A 17,573-nucleotide genomic window follows, 5' to 3' on the forward strand; every position below is an offset into this window, starting at 1 on the left:
TAAGTCGAGACCCCACTGTACTTTGGCCATCTCATGAGAAGAGAAAAGACCCTGAGATTGGGAAAGTGTGAAGGCAAGATGAGAAGGGGACGACAGAGGACGAGATGGTTGACCCATGGACCAGAGCCCACCAGGCCCTCCGGTCTTCCACTGCCTCCCGGGGTTGGGTCAAATTCATGGTCGCTTCGGTGACCCTGTCCAGCCATCTCGTCTTCTGTCGTCCCCTTCTCCTCTTGCCTTCACTCTTTCCCAACGTCAGGGTCTTTTCCAGGGAGTCTTCTCTTCTCATGAGATGGCCAAAGGATTGGAGCCTCAGCTTCAGGATCTGTCCTTCCAGTGAGCACTCAGGGTTGATTTCCTTCAGAATGGATAGGTTTGTTCTCTTTGCAGTCCAGGGGACTCTCAAGAGTCTCCTCCAGCACCACAATTCAAAAGTGTCAATTCTTCGGTGGCCAGCCTTCTTTATGGTCCAGCTGTCACTTACTACAGGAAAAACCATAGCTTTGACTATGCGGAGTTTTGTTGGCAAGGTGATGTCTCTGCTTTTTAAGATGCATCGCTTTCCTCCCAAGAAGCAGGCAGCTTTTTGTGTTTGGGTTAGAAGCGCTTAATTGATGAAAAAAAGGAGCCAGCGCTTGTGATTTTTGCTTGCATGGTGTCACTTTGTGAATGGCAGAGTGCACACTGTAAACCAGTGGTCCTCAACCTTTTTGACACCGCGGACCAGTCAGGGGAGGACGGGGTCCGTGTGCAAGGAAGGCAGGGTACACCCCTGCGCTTGCATGCATGCGCGAAGGCGTGGGAACACTCGTGCTGGTGCACTCATGTGCATGTGCAAAGGGGTGGGGTACTCACGGGGGGCATATGTGCATTTGCAGGGGGTGGGGGAGGTGTGTCTCCACAGCCCACTCCGGTCCAGGCCACAGACTGGCACCGGGCTGCGGACTAGGGGTTGGGGACCCCTGCTGTAAACCATCTTGACTGCTGCCATTAGTGTTGTTAACCATCTTGTAGCCTGTCCTTTGCTATGTAAAACCTGGCATCCTTTTTCCTACTGGCAACATAGGCATGATATTGTGGAGCCATATCGGGCCATTCTCTGGCATTTTGAATCATGAGTACAGACGCAAAATATCCCATATTCATAAACTGGAGATTTTTTTTAAAAAGAGTTGAATTAATATAAAGAAGGCATGCTACTCCTGTGTAGAGCTAGAATCATACCTTGGACCTCTGTAACTTGGTGAGATGGATCAAAGGGGAGCAGCTGTACATTTCAAAAGGAATAAATGGAAATTATCACTGATATTGAAGAACAGGATGCAACCGTGATGTGAACGAAATAGAATCCATGGGTCGAGAGGCTGTACGAAAGGGTGACAGGTGCAGCCAGGCTTTCTCTGCTGAGTTCTGGTACTCACTGTCACTGTTCTGAGAAGATTCCTAGTCAGGAGAAAGGCAGAGTAGAAATGCAATAAATAGATGAAAAATTTCAAAAGTAAGATGGCCAGCTCAGTGGCAGCTGGTTCTGGAGTCTGACCTGTGTTTTGTCACTGGAAAAAGAGCTGTAGCAGGACATGATGAAATTAGAAAACAGGATCCTCCTTCTACGTAGTTGAGAATTTGTCTCGAATGACAGATGGCTTTACTCTACCTCCGGAATTACGTTTGCTGTTCTGTTACATTTGCAACTGCTGAGTATTTCCAGCGTTCTTAAGTTTTAACGCTGGATTTCTTGGTATTTCTATGCATCACATCCAATTTGTCAGAATTTGATCAGGCGACGTCTGAGCAAGACTGCAGGCCGTCTGGTTAATTCAGTTCAGGGAGCCATCCACCCACACAACGTCAGAAGCTGTCAGAGGCCAGCCTGCCTCCCTTTCCGTCCCCTGTCAATCCCAGGCCTCCTTTTCCATCCTGGAAAACTGGAGGGGTCAGCATTTGGAACGAGGGACTTTAAAATGAGAAGAAATGCAAGTTCATTGCAGGCAGAACTCTTGGAAGGTGGACCTAGCATTAAGATTCTGCTTCTGGAATGCGTGTGTGTCTCTATGAGTAAACCTATGCTTGCATGTACTCCTGCCGGCTCCCTTTGGTTACTGGGGGAACTGGTTTGCTTTTTCTGCCTGCTCTCTGGATTCATTTGATGGTCACTCAAACGTCCGCTTTTAATGTGCTTGTTCTGGACCTCAGAAATACTCTGCCCCAGGAATTCAGGTCTGAGCTAGTACAAGAAGACTTACACGGTAAAAAACAACATTTTTTACATTCAACACTTTCCCCATTAAATCCCTAAAATTTGAAAAGGAGGGGTGGTGGGGATTCCAGAGTTCAGAGCCACAGCCGGAAAGGATCCTGTCCCAGTTAGCTGCAATGCTTCTGTCACTATTTTTTGCCCACACTCAAACCATTCAGGATCAACTTGTGTTTATGTTTTTAAGTTTTTTCTTTTGTAGAGTTTTTTTAATCCTTATTGTGTAATACAGCAACAACAAATGCAGTGCAAATATTTAGCAAAGAGATTTAGATGACATTTGGACTTGCCCAATGCCCAGTTCTCTCTATACAACACGGTAAGATCAAAAAACTAAGGTGGAAAAGACCTTTAAAAATGGCAATATCATAAAATCATTGTCACGTGATAACAGTTATAAATACTTTTGAATACTAGAAGCAGATAATCTCCTGCATAAAAAAAGTTACAATTCTGACACAAAAGGAATATACTAAAAAGACTGTGGAAAATATTAAAAACAAACTTAAATGGTGGAAATGCCATCAAAGGTTTAAACACAAGACCAGTTCCAGTAATTAGATACCCAGCTGGAATAATAGATTGGATTGGACCCAAAGTGAATTAGAAAATTTGGATTGAAAAACGTGAAAATTAATGAACATGCATCACACATTACATCCAAAAAAATATATGATGTGGATGTTGTTGTTGTTTAGTCGTTTAGTCGTGTCCGACTCTTCGTGACCCCATGGACCAGAGCACATCAGGCCCTCCTGTCCTCCACTGCCTCCTGGTAAAAAGGTAAAGGTTCCCCTTGACAATTTTTGTCCAGTCGTGTTCGGCTCTAGGGGGCGGTGCTCATCCCCATTTCCAAGCCATAGAGCCAGCGTTTGTCCGAAGACAATCTTCCGTGGTCACATGGCCAGTGCGACTTAGACACAGAACGCTGTTACCTTCCCACCGAAGTGGTCCCTATTTATCTACTGGCATTTGCATGCCTTCGAACCGCTAGGTTGGTGGGAGCTGGGACAAGTGACGGGAGCTCACTCCATCGCGTGGATTCGATCTTATGACTGCTTGGTCTTCTGACCCTGCAGAACAGGCTTCTGCGGTTTAGCCCGCAGTGCCACCATGTCCCACTGTCTCCTGGAGTTGGGTCAAATTCATGTTGGTCGCTTCGATGACACTGTCGAACGATCTTCTTGTCTGCCGTCCCCTTCTCCTCTTGACTTCACTCTTTCCCAACATCAGGGATATGATCTTATGATGGCTGGTCTTCTGACCTTGCAGCACAGAGGCTTCTGCGGTTTAACCCGCAGTGCCACTGTGTCCCCTCAGAAGTGGTTTACCCTTCCCTTTTTCTTTTTCTTTTTTTCCCCAAGCTTTCCCAAGGCTACGCAGGCTGGCTGTTTTCCGAGGAAGCGTAGTGAGCAATCACCAACATCTGTCTCCAGAGCTAGGTACCTAACTCCCTCGCTGAGCAATCTAGCCAGCATTTCCCGTCCAAAGGAGATCTTTAGTGTGGCCTTTTCTTAAGCGAGTGCAAAAATACATAGCGACGTGTGTACATATATACCTAAGGAAGGGCCTCAGGGCGAAAGACGCAGCTTAACGGAAAGAAGCCACCCTCATTTGCCTCTAGTCTCGAATTGTTCTTTGAGCAAAGCAACTGCCTCCCCATCTGGTCCTCTGGATTCCAAAACGTCTCTCCAGGCCAAAGGGCGCGCACACCGCATGTGTGATCTCATCTGGAGTTTGGGGCAGAGATGTAAAAGACGGCTTAAATTAGCCAAAGGATTAACATCCTTTTGCACTCAGTGTAATTCTAATTTGTGAAGGCTGTTGGGTGCCACTTCCCTTCTCTGTAAGTTCAATGAGCCTTAATTTCCTGGTAGAATTAGCCCTCTCGAATGAAGCATGGAATAGTAATAAAAACAGCTTGTGGTGTGATTTGCCAGAAATTGTCTCTTTCTCTCCTCCCCCCCCAATCATCTTTTTGGCGGAGAGCCTTCGCGTTGAGTGGGGGCTTGCAGTGTCAGCCAAGTTCAGAAAGTTCTCCACATGTAAGTTCCATCCATTAGCACAAAGCTCTCCTTTTGCTTATCTCTCTGTATTTGTGTATGTGTGTGTGTGTGTGTGTGTGTGTGTGTGTGTGTGTGTGTGTGTGTGTGTGTGTGTGTGTGAGAGAGAGAGAGAGAGAGAGAGAGAGAGAGAGAGAGAGAGAGGTGGGAGAAATCTGATCTCAACAGAAGCCCTCTTGCCCTTTGGCTGCAGTTTTCTTTAACGGCTTTGCTTTGTGGGAGGTTTTCATCCTGAGCTTTGCTGCTCTGTGTTGGGAAAGAGAACGGAGGCCAAAGTGAGGGCAGCTTAGAGTGAGGCAATCCGTGAGTTTGGGAGGAGGCTGCGGTTCGGACAGGGGTTCAGGCCAGAGAGAGAGAGAGACATCTGGGCCGGGGTGGGAAGGGAGCAGTAAAAGCAGCCTGTGGTCCACTGAGTGGCTGAAAAGGGCACCATCGTCTTGTACCTACCTTCTGCCCTGGCCACAGTGTTGGAGAAGACCTAAGATGGGGTTGTCGTTGTTGCAATGTGCCACCAAGCCCAACTTACGGCAACCCTACGGATGAGTGATCTCCAACATGGCCTGCTCAGGTCTTGCAAAGTCAAGCCTGTGAGTACCTTTAGGGAGTCAATCCATCTTGTGTTTGGTCTTCCTCTTCTCCTGCCGCCTTCCACCTTTCCCTGCATGATGGTCTTTTGCAATAATCCTGTCTTCTCCCAATGCGGCCAGAGTAGGACAGCCTGAGTAGAGATAGTTGAAGTTTGATTTCATCTAAGACCCTCTTGTTTGTCTTTATGGCAGTCCGGGGTAGCCACAAAGCTCTCCTCCAGCCTCACATTTCAAACGAATCATTTCCCCCCACCCGTCCACTTTTTTTAATTGTCCAACTTTCACACCCATCCCTAATGACTGGAAATACACAAGTATGGATGATCTTGGCCTTGGTCTCCAGCGACACGTCCTTAGACTTCATCATGTTTTCTAATTCCTTCGTAGCTGCCCGTCCTGATCTTGATGGCGGGGAGACATTGCAGGACGGTCAAAAGACAATAGCCTGGAGCGAAACTGCCAGTATATTTTAACTTAAACCTCTCCCTACCTATCTTTAGCGAGGCATTTTGACTTTTCAGAATGTCAGAGTGGGGTGTGTGTACAAGAGCTAGGAAAACCACCCACTCTTGATAACGCTAAAAGGATGCAGAGCCCTCTGAAGAAGGCAGGAGGGTTCGGTGAGGTCCTAGGAGAGACAGATTGAGCTCCTCCACCTAAGGATTTCCACTCATGAGTGGGATATATCTTCCCTGTTTTGAAAGATCCTTGGTAATCTTGCCCTGGTTCAGCAAGTGACCTGGCAGGGCGATTGCCACGCTTGGGTTCTAGCTGGTGGGCCCCAGGAATAGAAAATTTGCTCCTTGTAGCGGAGCCCGTAGAATTTTCAGTGTGCACCCTAAAAACCAACGGGGACTCCTCAATCCATCACCCCAGTATCCCTTGGCTGTCTTCCATCCAAGCCTGGCTCAGTTTAGCAGCTGAAATAAGATGAGATCAGTTCTGTTCAGGGTGGTTGAGGAACTGAAGTAGACGAGGAACTGATGTTTACGTTCTTTGTAGACTGATAGTCTGGAAGCACATACCATTTCTGAAGCAACCCATATTCTGAAAAGCTGGTGTTGTAAGTTGGTGAAGTATTTATAGGGCAGAAACCTGGCTGAACGTCCCACCAGCGTGGCGAACTGCAGATACTGGACGTTCTGCTACATCTCCTGGCATAAGGCCGCACTCTGTATTTCTGTGCGCACGGCATGATGTTTCTCATGCTATCTTTTCCTCAGCTGGTTACCCACTTGGCACAGGTGTGTTCAAGCTGGCCGGTGCATGTGGAATTCACTCCCCAAAGTGACTCCAAAGGCCAGGACTGTCCAACATGTAAATCATTTCTCAAGCTCATGGCACTGGCGTATAGAATTGGGAGCAACTGGACACCGCTCGTTTTGCAACAGGCGGATTATCTCTTAAAGCTGCTCCATAATGGGATTTTTGATGTCTGCGTGCCCTGATTTATTAACTGCTGCAGACAAAGGACGCACGTCATCTTAGAGGGTTTTTTATTTGGTAATGCACAGCGTTGGGGCTTTCTATTGTAATGCAACACCTGCTTCAGAAGCTCCCTGTGTCTCGTGGAAAACTTGGAAATGCTGCCTCCTCTTTCGTTTCCCCTCCCCTGTTTGTTGATTTCCCACTTGTTTTGCTACTGATCACCAGCTCAGATCTAAAGATCTCTTAAAGGGAGATGCTGAGGCACCTTCTGTGTGCAAATCATCTGTCCAGACCTTAGAAATCTGGATTGTTTGGACTGCAACACCCAGAATCCTAGAGTTATAATTCAGAAAGTAATTCTCATAAGCACTGGCTCTGCGGCAGAGCAAGACGCTCTTAAGCCGAGAAGAGCACCCGAAGCGGGAAAAGAGGGGGCAGAATTGGTACCCCATGCCTCACACCTTTTTTAAAAAATTATTTTATCATCATCATCATCATCATCATCATCATCATCATCATCATCATCAAAGGCAATTCATGCTTATTTATAGGGACGTGGTGGCGCTGCAGGCTAAACACAGAAGCCTGTGCTGCAGGGTCAAAAGACCAAGCAGTCGTAAGATCGAATCCACGCGACGGAGTGAGCTCCCGTCGCTTGTCCCAGCTCCCACCAACCTAGCGGTTCGAAAGCATGCAAATGTGAGTAGATAAATAGGGACCACTTCGGTGGGAAGGTAACAGCGTTCCGTGTCTAAGTCGCACTGGCCACGTGACCACGGAAGATTGTCTTCGGACAAAACGCTGGCTCTATGGCTTGGAAACGGGGATGAGCATCGCCCCCTAGAGTCGAACACGACTGGACAAAAATTGTCAAGGGGAGCCTTTACCTTTACCTTTACCCATGCTTATTTAACTTCGTGTCACCTGGGTTCAGCTTAGAATCATTTGTTAATACAACTACAATACATATTAAGCTAGCTAGCTAGCTAGCTAGCTAGCTTGTTTGTTTGTTTGTTTGTTTGTTTGTTTGTTTATACATACATACATACATACATACATACATACATACATACATACATACATACATACATACATACCCCACCCATCTAGTCAATTGACTTCTCTGGACTTCTCCAACATATATAATAGAACATTATAAAAGATAACAACATTAGAAACATCAATAATCAAATTATTTAAGATAGGAAAAAAGAAGACATAAATCAAATAATAACTGAAGGGAAGGCCTGCCTAAACAGCCAGGTTTTCAGTTGGCTTTTAAAAATTTTAGTCTATACAATGTGCTTCTAACCATTGATAAAAAGGTTCCATGTCTGATAATATTCTGTATCTTCATTTCCTATGATTTTCAGTGTGTTTGTCCATTTCTGCGCAGTCCAATAACTTTTTAATTATTTAATGATCTGTAGGTGTTTCTTCATTCTTCCAATATTGTGTGAATATAATCCTTGCGGCTGTTAAAATATGCAATGTTAAGTATACATTTTGTAAAATGATTAAATTTGTAAAAATTTGTTAAAGTAGTAAAAAAAATGTAGATTTTAAGCCAGAACTCTTTTTATTAAGCACAATGCCCACGCCTCACACCTTTGTTTCATAATGACCAGGTAGGGCTAAAGCTAAGATCAGAAATAGTAGAATTAAAAATCCAGTGGGAGAGCATGCCAGTCTCCCAAGACATTTTTGCTCAGAGACCTTAAAGTTTGTTTGTTTATTTATTTATTTATTTATTTATTTATTTATTTATTTATTTATTTACTTACTTACTTACTTACTTACTTACTTACTTACTTACTTACTTACTTACTTACTTACTTACTTACTTACTTACTTACTTACTTACTTACTTACTTACTTACTTACTTACTTACTTACTTACTTATTTATTTAATATCCCACCTATTTGGTCAGTTAAGACCATTCTAGGCGGCTAAAACTACCGGTTCTTAAACAGAAGAATTTAAAAGGCCGATTTCAACCTGGAATAATGAGTAATTCATCAACAAATTAATCTCCAACTCCTGGGCCTTGATCAAGAAAAGCTGCTTTTGTTAAAAATAAAGAGTAAAATCACAAGGTCTGTGTTTTCCCCTGGTCTGTACATTGGTGCCCCGCATAGTGACGATAATCTGTGCAGCAAAAATTGCTGCAAAGCGATTTTAAAAAGCCCGTAGGAATGCATTGAAACCCCTTCAATGCGTTCCTATGGGCTTAAAACTCACCTTTAAGTGAAAATCCTCCATACGGCGGCCATTTTCACTGCCCGGTAAGCGAGGAATCTGGGCGAAAACACAGTGGGCGGCCATATTTTTTACCCGGTGGCCATTTTGGAACCGCCGATCAGCTGTTGGAAAATCATCGCTATGCAATGATCGGTATGCGAAACAGGGTACAGATCATCGCAAAGCGATTTCTTCCTATCTAAACCATCACAATGCGATTGCAAAAGCGATCACAAAAAAATTGTCGCTATGCGGATTCGTCGTTAAACGGGGTGCCCATTAAGCGAGGCACCACTGTATTCTCTTACCCAACTGTTGCTTTGTACATGGCCAGCGTTCCTGTAACGATCATCGCCTGCCTTTTCTTTCCTGCTGACCAAACAATTTACACTACCTGTTTACTCACCAAGTGTGTATGAGTTTGCTCAATTAAGAATGGCATCCTATGCTTCTGATGAAGTTTACTTGATCCACAAAAATGCATGCCATACTCAGTGTTATAGCCCAGGACATGATACAGAGTTCTTGGGTGCTCATGCCTTCGTGTAGAGGCAGACACGGTGTGTGTTGCACGGACCTTCACCGGATTATTTTCTCCATATTTATGGTTAGCTAGAGCGTAGGAGAGGCTTCATTTTTAGATTGCGATTCCCAGAACCATCATGGGGCTGGGGGGACTGGCTCTGTGTGTGACTTTTTCAAAGCCAGCATGCTGGACCAGACAGACCCTTTTAGTCTAATCCCACCAGGATGCTCCTAAGTTGCTACCTTTAGGCGATTGTGACCGTGCAACAGAAGTTTATCACATGAAGTTTGGTTTGGTGAAAAAGGTAAAAGGTTCCCCTTGACAGTTGTTGTGGTTTTTTTCGGGCTCTTTGGCCGTGTTCTGAAGGTTGTTCTTCCTAACTTTTCGCCAGTCTCTGTGGCCGGCATCTTCAGAGGACAGCAAACTGTGCTCTGGTGTAGTTTGGCTAGGGCGTGGAGTATTTATGGCTGTGAGATGGAATGATTAGTGTGTATTGTTGTGGGTGTATTGTTTTCTGTGGATGGGTGATCAGTGTGTTTTGTTGTGGGTGTATTGTTATGATAAGGAGATTATCTGTCACTGTGGTTGATGGTAGCGATCCCCTTGACCTTGTGGTTGGGTAGAGTTCGTGACTTTTGCATGCTGTATTTTTGAGAGCTGGGAGTCAAGTTTTGTTGAGTTTCAAACTTTCCTCTTTTTTGTTGAAGTTTTTCTGGTGCTTGTGGATTTCAATGGGTTCCCTGTGCAGTCTGACGTAATGATTGCTGGTGTTGTCCAGTATTTCAGTATTTTGAAATAAAATTTCATGTCCAGTTTGTTCTAGGGCATGTTCAGCTACTGCAGATTTTTCTGGTTGTTTTAATCTGCAGTGTCTCTCATGTTCTTTGATTCTGGTCTGGATGCTTCTGGTGTGGATGCTTCTAAAAAGCCAGCCTCTTTGAGTTTCTTTTCCCCACCATACTGAAAAGAAACATGAAGCTCAGGCTTATGTGCTGCATTTTGCTTTGAAGAAGGTAGTTTGAGGCCCAGATCCTTCCGTTATCTCTGTGCATCTTTCCTGCACCGTATTCCCTGGAGATCAAACCTCATGTCACTTTAAAGATCTAGCTGCTAGCATTCCTTGCCCTTTTTGAACTCTAAAGTAGGCATAGGAGACTCAGTGCAGATCAGGACCCCAATGCAGGGTGTGATAGAGGCCTCTGACCGTTTACTTTCTCCCTCACATTCTCCGTTTCTGCAGAGAGAAAAAAAATCGAATCCTGGTTTTGAACCAAGTGCTTTTCTCCTCCAGTAACCTAATTTTCAGCTGGAAGGAGAACTTTTTAATTTGTTGGTTCTGTTAAAGAGTTGGGAGTGAAAAATCTTTGCTGGTCTGCTGCAAATCGCCCAGAAATCCATCAGTAGATAGAACTGCTATGTAGGGGGGAGAAATGGGAGGCAATAGATGGTATTAAATAAAGAGCATAATCCTATCTATTCTGTAGTGCTGTTGGAGCATGCAAGCTGCTTTCAAGGCACTGCAGCCCATATTTCTGCAGGACGTAACACATTTGAGTAGCAGTATTTGTTCCTACTGAATTGGGTAATTTGCTTTTCTTTTTTGCCCTGCCACCGTCTGAGTGGCAAAAACAGTTGGCTTTAAGAGGGAATATGAATTTGCCACCAGGCGGTTTCTCCTCCTCTAGGTTATGCTATGCACACAAACTCTTCTTTCCCATTTCCTAGAGAGAACACTCAATTCAGACTGCTGCGCTGGCATATTTTGCTGAGTACTTGCAGATTGCAAGAACCTTCCTTTCTCTCCCTCTTCCTCCTGCTTTATTATTATTTCTTCTTTTCAGTAATAAAGGAGAATTGAGTTCTCTGGGCGATTTTTGTTCAAGGGGGTGAGGTCATCAGCGAAGAAGCTGAAATCCCGGCTCGCTTCACAATCTTCTCGTAGGTGTGTTGTATAAATCATCCCTCATCCGAGGACTTCCTGATAGGATTAGGGTTACGCGCAGCATCCTGGAATGGGCTCAAATCATTAGACGGTTTTTTTCAGGACTCAACAAGCCCTTTGTATATACATGGGGATGGAGGTCATTTTCAACTTCAATCAAGTTTGAGTTTATAGATGACACAGGAGTTGATTTAGGACTCAGCCAGAATTATTTACCATTTGTTGGGATGGAAGGAGATATATTTTTGGCAGTGATTTGGGGACCTTTTGATTCCCCACCACCACCAATATGGGCAATTCGACTACATTGCCTTCTTTTGCTCGTTCTTTTGTGTGCTCTCAGAGATGGCCATTTGTTCGTTGTGTGGTCCTTGATTGCTCAGCTTCCCCTATGCCACTATTCCGGGAAGAATAGCTCCCAGGCTCAGTTTACTTTCCCCCCAGCGATGTCACCTCATGAGAAAAGCTGATGGGTTTGGTAGAGTTGTGATGTCATTCCATTTATTATCGGTTGCCTGATTCGTTGTGCCTTATTAGGGAAAGAAGGAGTAATTAGCTGCTGAAATAGCTGCAGATGAGTGGCAATAAAAGCATTCAAGTGTCTGGGATGGTGGAGCTTATTTCTACTTCTCTCCCTAAAACAGCTGTTTTTGCCATTAGCACAAAATGGGAGGATTGGCTGAGCCCTAGATTTTATGCAGCATAATAATGTCCCATCAAGTCCGTTCTGACTTACATGACCCTTTTCAGGATTTTCTAGGTAAAGAATACTCAGAAGTGGTTTACCATTCCCTTCTGGAGATGCTCTGGGACTCTGCATTTTGCCCAGGGCCATGAAGGCTGGCTGTACTCATAGGAGGCCCTGTGGACAATCAAACCTCCAGCCTCTGACTCTTCAGCCAGAGACCTAAACCACTGAGCTATCCAACCGATGTTAGGCATACTGTAGTTCACCTCTCAGTCAAGAGTTTTGCATCTAAGTTTGATTTTAGATACAGTGGTGCCCCGCATAGCGACGATAATCTGTGCAGCAAAAGTCGTCGCTATACATTCGTCGCTATGCGAAAAAAAGCCCATAGGAATGCACTAAAACCCGTTTAATGCGTTCCTATGGGCAAAAAACTCACAGACTTCTTGGTCCCGCCCTTCTGTCTGATTATTGGGAGATCAGCCGAGAGGGCGGGGCAGAGAAGCCTGAGCTCTTGCCGGGACTGGAAAATCAGCTGAGGAGGGGCAGGAAGCTCTCCCGCTGGGCCTGGTGAGTGTCTGATTGAGCCAGAGGAGGCGGGGAAGGGGAGCAGCACCAGCTGTGCTGCCGCCTTGACGAACTGGGACGAACCAGAACGAACTGGTTTGTGCCCAACACGACTGTGCAATATTATATTTAATAAATAATGCCTTCAAAAAATAATGCCACCATGCGGCAAAGAAAAAGGAGTGAATTTAGTCCTTGTTACAAAGACCTCTGAGCAGTACAGTTTCCCTGGTCTTGTTTTTATTTATTTATTTATTTTATTGATTGATTGATTGATTGATTGATTGATTGATTGATTGATTAAATTTATACCCCACCCCTCTAGACCATGTCTACTCAGGGCGGCTTACAGCATAATATAAATCAATATAAAATATATATAATCATAAAAAACAAATAAAAAGACTTAGCTGACTGGAGGGAAGGCCTGCCTAAATAGCCAAGTTTCTAACTGTCTTTTAAAAACACCCAGTGAGGGTGCCAGCCGAATTTCCATTGGGAGGGCGTTCCACAGCCGAGGGGCCACCACCGAGAAGGCTCGGTTTCTTGTTTTTTCCTTCCGAGCCTCTCTCGGCGTCAGGCCCCTCAGCCGTCCCTGCTGGCTATGGTGGGTGATTCGGGTAGATCTGGGTGGGAGATGACGATCTGCCAAATATTGAGGTTTTTTTGGAAGGCAGTTTCGGAGAGGGACTCAGCATGGTTTAAATTTAAACCCCATTCAGCCTTGTCACATGGCATCAATATATGTAACCAAATAGGGTTTTTTTTCCCTCCCCCAACAGTTTCAAGCGCGGGGAAGCTTTTAGAACCGCCAGATAGGAATCCTAAGTGAAAATGAATGGCGTTCAGCATGTTTTTGTTGGCAGCTTCTGTGTTTTATTATCTCAAGTAACGGGATCTCTCTTGATTTGTCAACATTGTGCGGAGGACAAGAAAGTTCACGGCTGCTCGGAGCTGTACGGATCAGATTAGGTTGTGATCCGCGCCATGATGTAATGACCGTCTCCCTTTTCCTTCCGTCAATATTTGCCCTCTGGGGTTGGTATATTAGAATAAGGACTTCAAAAGGGATATCTCCCCCCCCCCCGCCACCGCCGCCACTGTTGGGCTCCTGTTATTGGCCTTAAGGCTTTGGCTGTCAGTCGCTTTCTGCTCACCAGCCTTTCTCTGGTGCATTGGAGCTTTCTGGAGCTTGCGAGAGCTCAGCAATGTAGTTGTCGGTACCTTCCAAAGGCTTGTTCTGCGGCCCTTCGTTCCCCACCTTTGAAAGTGCTGTGGCACGTATCCTTATTTTGTGGAGGACCAAGGGAGTCATCTTTAAATATGTCACCTTTTAAATAAGTCTTATTGCGTGCACACCCACCCACACCAGTCTTCAAAAGGCTTATGGCTTTGAATCAACGTTGGAATTGGACCTCTGGACCCTTCCATTTTTCTTTTTTATTTCTTCTGCAATTTGGGTGTCCGACGGTGCCCTTGGTGGATGGGACAGAACTGGCTGTGAAGAGAGTGGATCTGCATGCTATTTTTCTTATACAAAAATCAGATTGGTTTCTCCCAGTGCTGATGGAGAAAAAGTTGTTGTTGTTTAGTCATTTAGTCGTGTCTGACTCTTGGTGACCCCATGGACCAGAGCACGCCAGGCCCTCCTGTCTTCCACTGCCTCCCAGAGTTGGGTCAAAGTCATGTTGGTCGCTTCGGTGACCCTGTCCACCCATCTCGTCCTCTGTCGTCCCCTTCTCCTCTTGCCTTCACACTTTCCCAACATCGGGGTCTTTTCCAGGGAGTCTTCTCTTCTGAGATGGCCAAAGTACTGGAGCCTCAGCTTCAGGATCTTTCCTTCCAGTGAACACTCGGGGTTGATTTCCTTCAGAACGGATAGGTTTGTTCTCCTTGCAGTCCAGGGGACTCTCAAGAGTCTCCTCCAGCACCACAATTCAAAAGCATCAATCCTCCGGTGGTCAGCTTTCTTTGTGGTCCAGCTCATGTCTTTTCAGAAGTACCTTGTGACACCCCTTGTTATGCACTGCAACAGGCAACTAATTACTGTTGCTTGGGTTTTGGAAGCAACTTTTGTTGTTGTTAAATGCATGGTTGTGTTGCCATTATTGATACAAATGAAGGAACAAGCAATACTTTTATTAGATCGCTAAGAAAATAAAACAAAGAGCCAGCTTTTGATGATAATTCATCTTCCTCAGGTTGTGCGTTAGCTTCTGGTGGGTAGTTCCAAAATTACATACTGTTATTAAATTCCGAAAGTAATCACCATGTTCACTTGCTTAAAATTGATTAAGATACACCAGGTTTGTTCATGTTCTGTTTTTCTAAGTTGAAAATAATTGTCAAATCTACGTGAAAACCTGTCTCTTCTTTCTTCATGAGAAGAAGTCATCCACAGGTTCCTGAACAACTTAGAGCATTCGAAAGCAAAGCAAAATTGTAATTAGGTGTTTCCTACATTTCCTGGTCTGTGTTATTGGGGAAGGAAGAAGCAGGACCTTTATTTTCAGATTTAAAATACACATACACGCTGTTGACATAAAAGTAAGCAATCATAACTGAGCAAGAAATGACATAGTGTTAAACATGGAACAGAGTTTTTTATATACCTTATTTTTTTGTGTATAAGATGCCCCCATGTATAAGACGACGACGCCCCACTTTTCTAATCCAAAATTGAGGAATTTAAGTGGCGTTTAGCAAGTGTAGGGGGGAGGGATCAGAGCACTGCAGGATCGCTTTGATACCTGCTTTCGCCCTTCATGCTAAGCCCCATGGGGCTTAGCAAAAGTAGGAGGAAAAGGACCAAAGCATTCCCGCGACTGCATGATCGTTTTGATCCCTTTCCCCCTTTTACAACCATGGGATTCCTTTTATCCTTCCCCCTTATACTTGCTAAGCCCCATGGGACTTAGCAAGCAGAGGGGAAAGCAGGGATCAAAGCGATCCTGCAGCACTTTGATCCCTACTTTCCTTTTGCTAAGGATTAGCAAGTGGAGGGGAAAGCAGGGATCAAAGCCCTGCAGGATCACTTTGATCCCTGCTTTCCCCTCCACTTGTTTTTTCTCTCCTCAGCTTACTTCCGTGTATAAGATGACCCTCAAATTTAAATCTAAAGATTTTAGTCTTATACTTATACTAGAGGGACGTGGTGGCGCTGTGGGCTAAACCGCAGAAGCCTGTGCTGCAGGGTCAGAAGACCAGCAGTCGTAAGATCGAATCCACGCAACGGAGTGAGGTCCTGTCGCTTATCCCAGCTCCCGCCAACCTAGCGGTTCGAAAGCATGCAAATGCAGTAGATCAATAGGGACCACCTCGGTGGGAAGGTAACAGTGTTCCGTGTCTAAGTCGCACTGGCCATGTGACCACGGAAGATTGTCTTCAGACAAAGGCTGGCTCTATGGCTTGGAAACGGGGATGAGCACCGCCCCCTAGAGTCGAACACGACTGGACAAAAATTGTCAAGGGGAACCTTTACCTTTACTATAGTCTTATACATGGAAAATACGGTAGTTAAGGATTCACTATATCAATTTTTACATTACTCATTGCACTTTAAAAAACCTAATGGCTTTACTAAGTCATTTTGCTCTTTATTACTTGTAAGTTTAGAAAATGATGGTAACAATTTTAACAGGTTGCCTTGTTGTTCTTTTCTAAATACCAGATGGGGGAAACTGCCCTGGGAACTTGTTGTGAGATGGGAATATACTTTCTTCTAATAATTTCCCATTTTCAAGATACATCTAGAGAATCGAAATACATTGAAGGACATCTGCACCCCCAACCTAGCTGCCTTCCATTCTCCATTGGACTATATAATTAATCACACCACTTGCAGCCAACACTATCCTTTCTTCTCCTCCCCCCCATCCCCCCTGAAAAGTATAATGAGAGTTTGGTGGAAATCAAAGCACCTAACTCCATGGACAGAAACAAAAGGCTAAAAGACATGATGCTGGAAGATGAGCCCTTCAGGTCGGAAGGCGTCCAACATGCTACTGAGGAAGAGCTACCAACATGAATTTGACCCAACTCCGGGAGGCAGCGGAAGACAGGAGGGCCTGGCGTGCTCTGGTCCATGGGGTCACGGAGAGTCGGACACGACTTAATGACTAAACAACAACAAAACTGGGGTGAAGCTTTGAGAGCTGGAAAATTGGCTCGTTCCTGGTGCAGTCCATATAGGGTATGCACAAAAGTTGTGTGCTTAACCGTTACACTCTGTTCTTCCCTGTCTCGAGGCGTCCTGCTGTGGCTTCCTGGTCTCACCCGTTGCCTGACAGGTACCTTCCTTTCTTGTCATTTCAGGCAACTTGGAAGTTGGCGTCCATATTGCAGATGTGAGTTATTTTGTGCTTGAAGGGACGGAGCTGGATGAGGTAGCCAGCCAGCGAGCGACAAGCGTCTACCTTGTGCAGAAGGTGAGAATAAAGTGACTGTCTCGGAGCAAAACCCAGACAGACAAATGTTCTTCCGAACATTCTCCAAAAATCCAAGCAGATAATGTTTCTTTTCCTTGGAAGTGGGCAACGGAACACGTGTGACATTGGGGCTTTTCCCAGATCACGATTTATTGTAGAATTGTGTGACTTATCACTTACATTTTGTGCAGGATTCACACATCACATATCATTCATCACCCTTTCATGGTTTCCAAGGACTGTGTCTGTGCTTTTAATTCATAGACAAAAATCTGATGTGTGGAAGAGAAACAGTCTGTACTGGTGTGGTAGTCTTAACACGAGTTGCTCATCTTTCTTAAAAGAGACATCATTTTAATCAATGAGGCTGCCTTTGAAGATGGTTTGGAAGCTAAAACTGGTGCATTATACTGTATCTACTGGAGTTGGATACGAGGAACGTTTGACTCCCCTGTTGCTGCATTGGTTTCCAATATAATTAGGGTCTCTTTCCTAGTGTGATCTCACTCTTAGTCTCCCTGCTGGCTAAACCCCAAAAACCCAAATGGTTTGCAGCCCTACACTCCTGGATGCCCTCCAGATATGTTTGGAATGACTTCCAGCCCCATCTCAATGTTGTCTTCTCCAGGTTCAAGCAGGAATCCTTTCCGCCACCCATGTTTTAAAACTCACGGGTACCATATTGGGGAAGGCTGCATCTTTGAGGGGGCAGGGGACTTCTTATCCTTGCAACAGAGATTTGACTTAACAACGCGCCCGAATAGGCTGGTTTTGCATTTTTTAAATTTTATCCCGCATTGCCACCAGCATGTTGTTTAGTCGTTAAGTCGTGTCCGACTCTTCGTGAC

General features: G+C 45.0%; 1 protein-coding gene across 1 annotated transcript in view; it reads left to right on the top strand.

Annotated features, from left to right (window-relative positions):
- The window catches only part of DIS3L2 (DIS3 like 3'-5' exoribonuclease 2), a 293,641-nt gene that overhangs the window by 177,782 nt on the left and 98,286 nt on the right, over positions 1-17,573 (top strand). Inside the window, exon 12 of the mRNA XM_020813964.3 lies at positions 16,613-16,725. Within this exon, the coding sequence (XP_020669623.3) occupies positions 16,613-16,725 (113 nt within the window). The remainder of the gene's footprint in view (positions 1-16,612; positions 16,726-17,573) is intronic.

Source organism: Pogona vitticeps, chromosome 3, assembly GCF_051106095.1.
Source record: "Pogona vitticeps strain Pit_001003342236 chromosome 3, PviZW2.1, whole genome shotgun sequence".
Classification (NCBI taxonomy): Eukaryota; Metazoa; Chordata; class Lepidosauria; order Squamata; family Agamidae; genus Pogona; species Pogona vitticeps.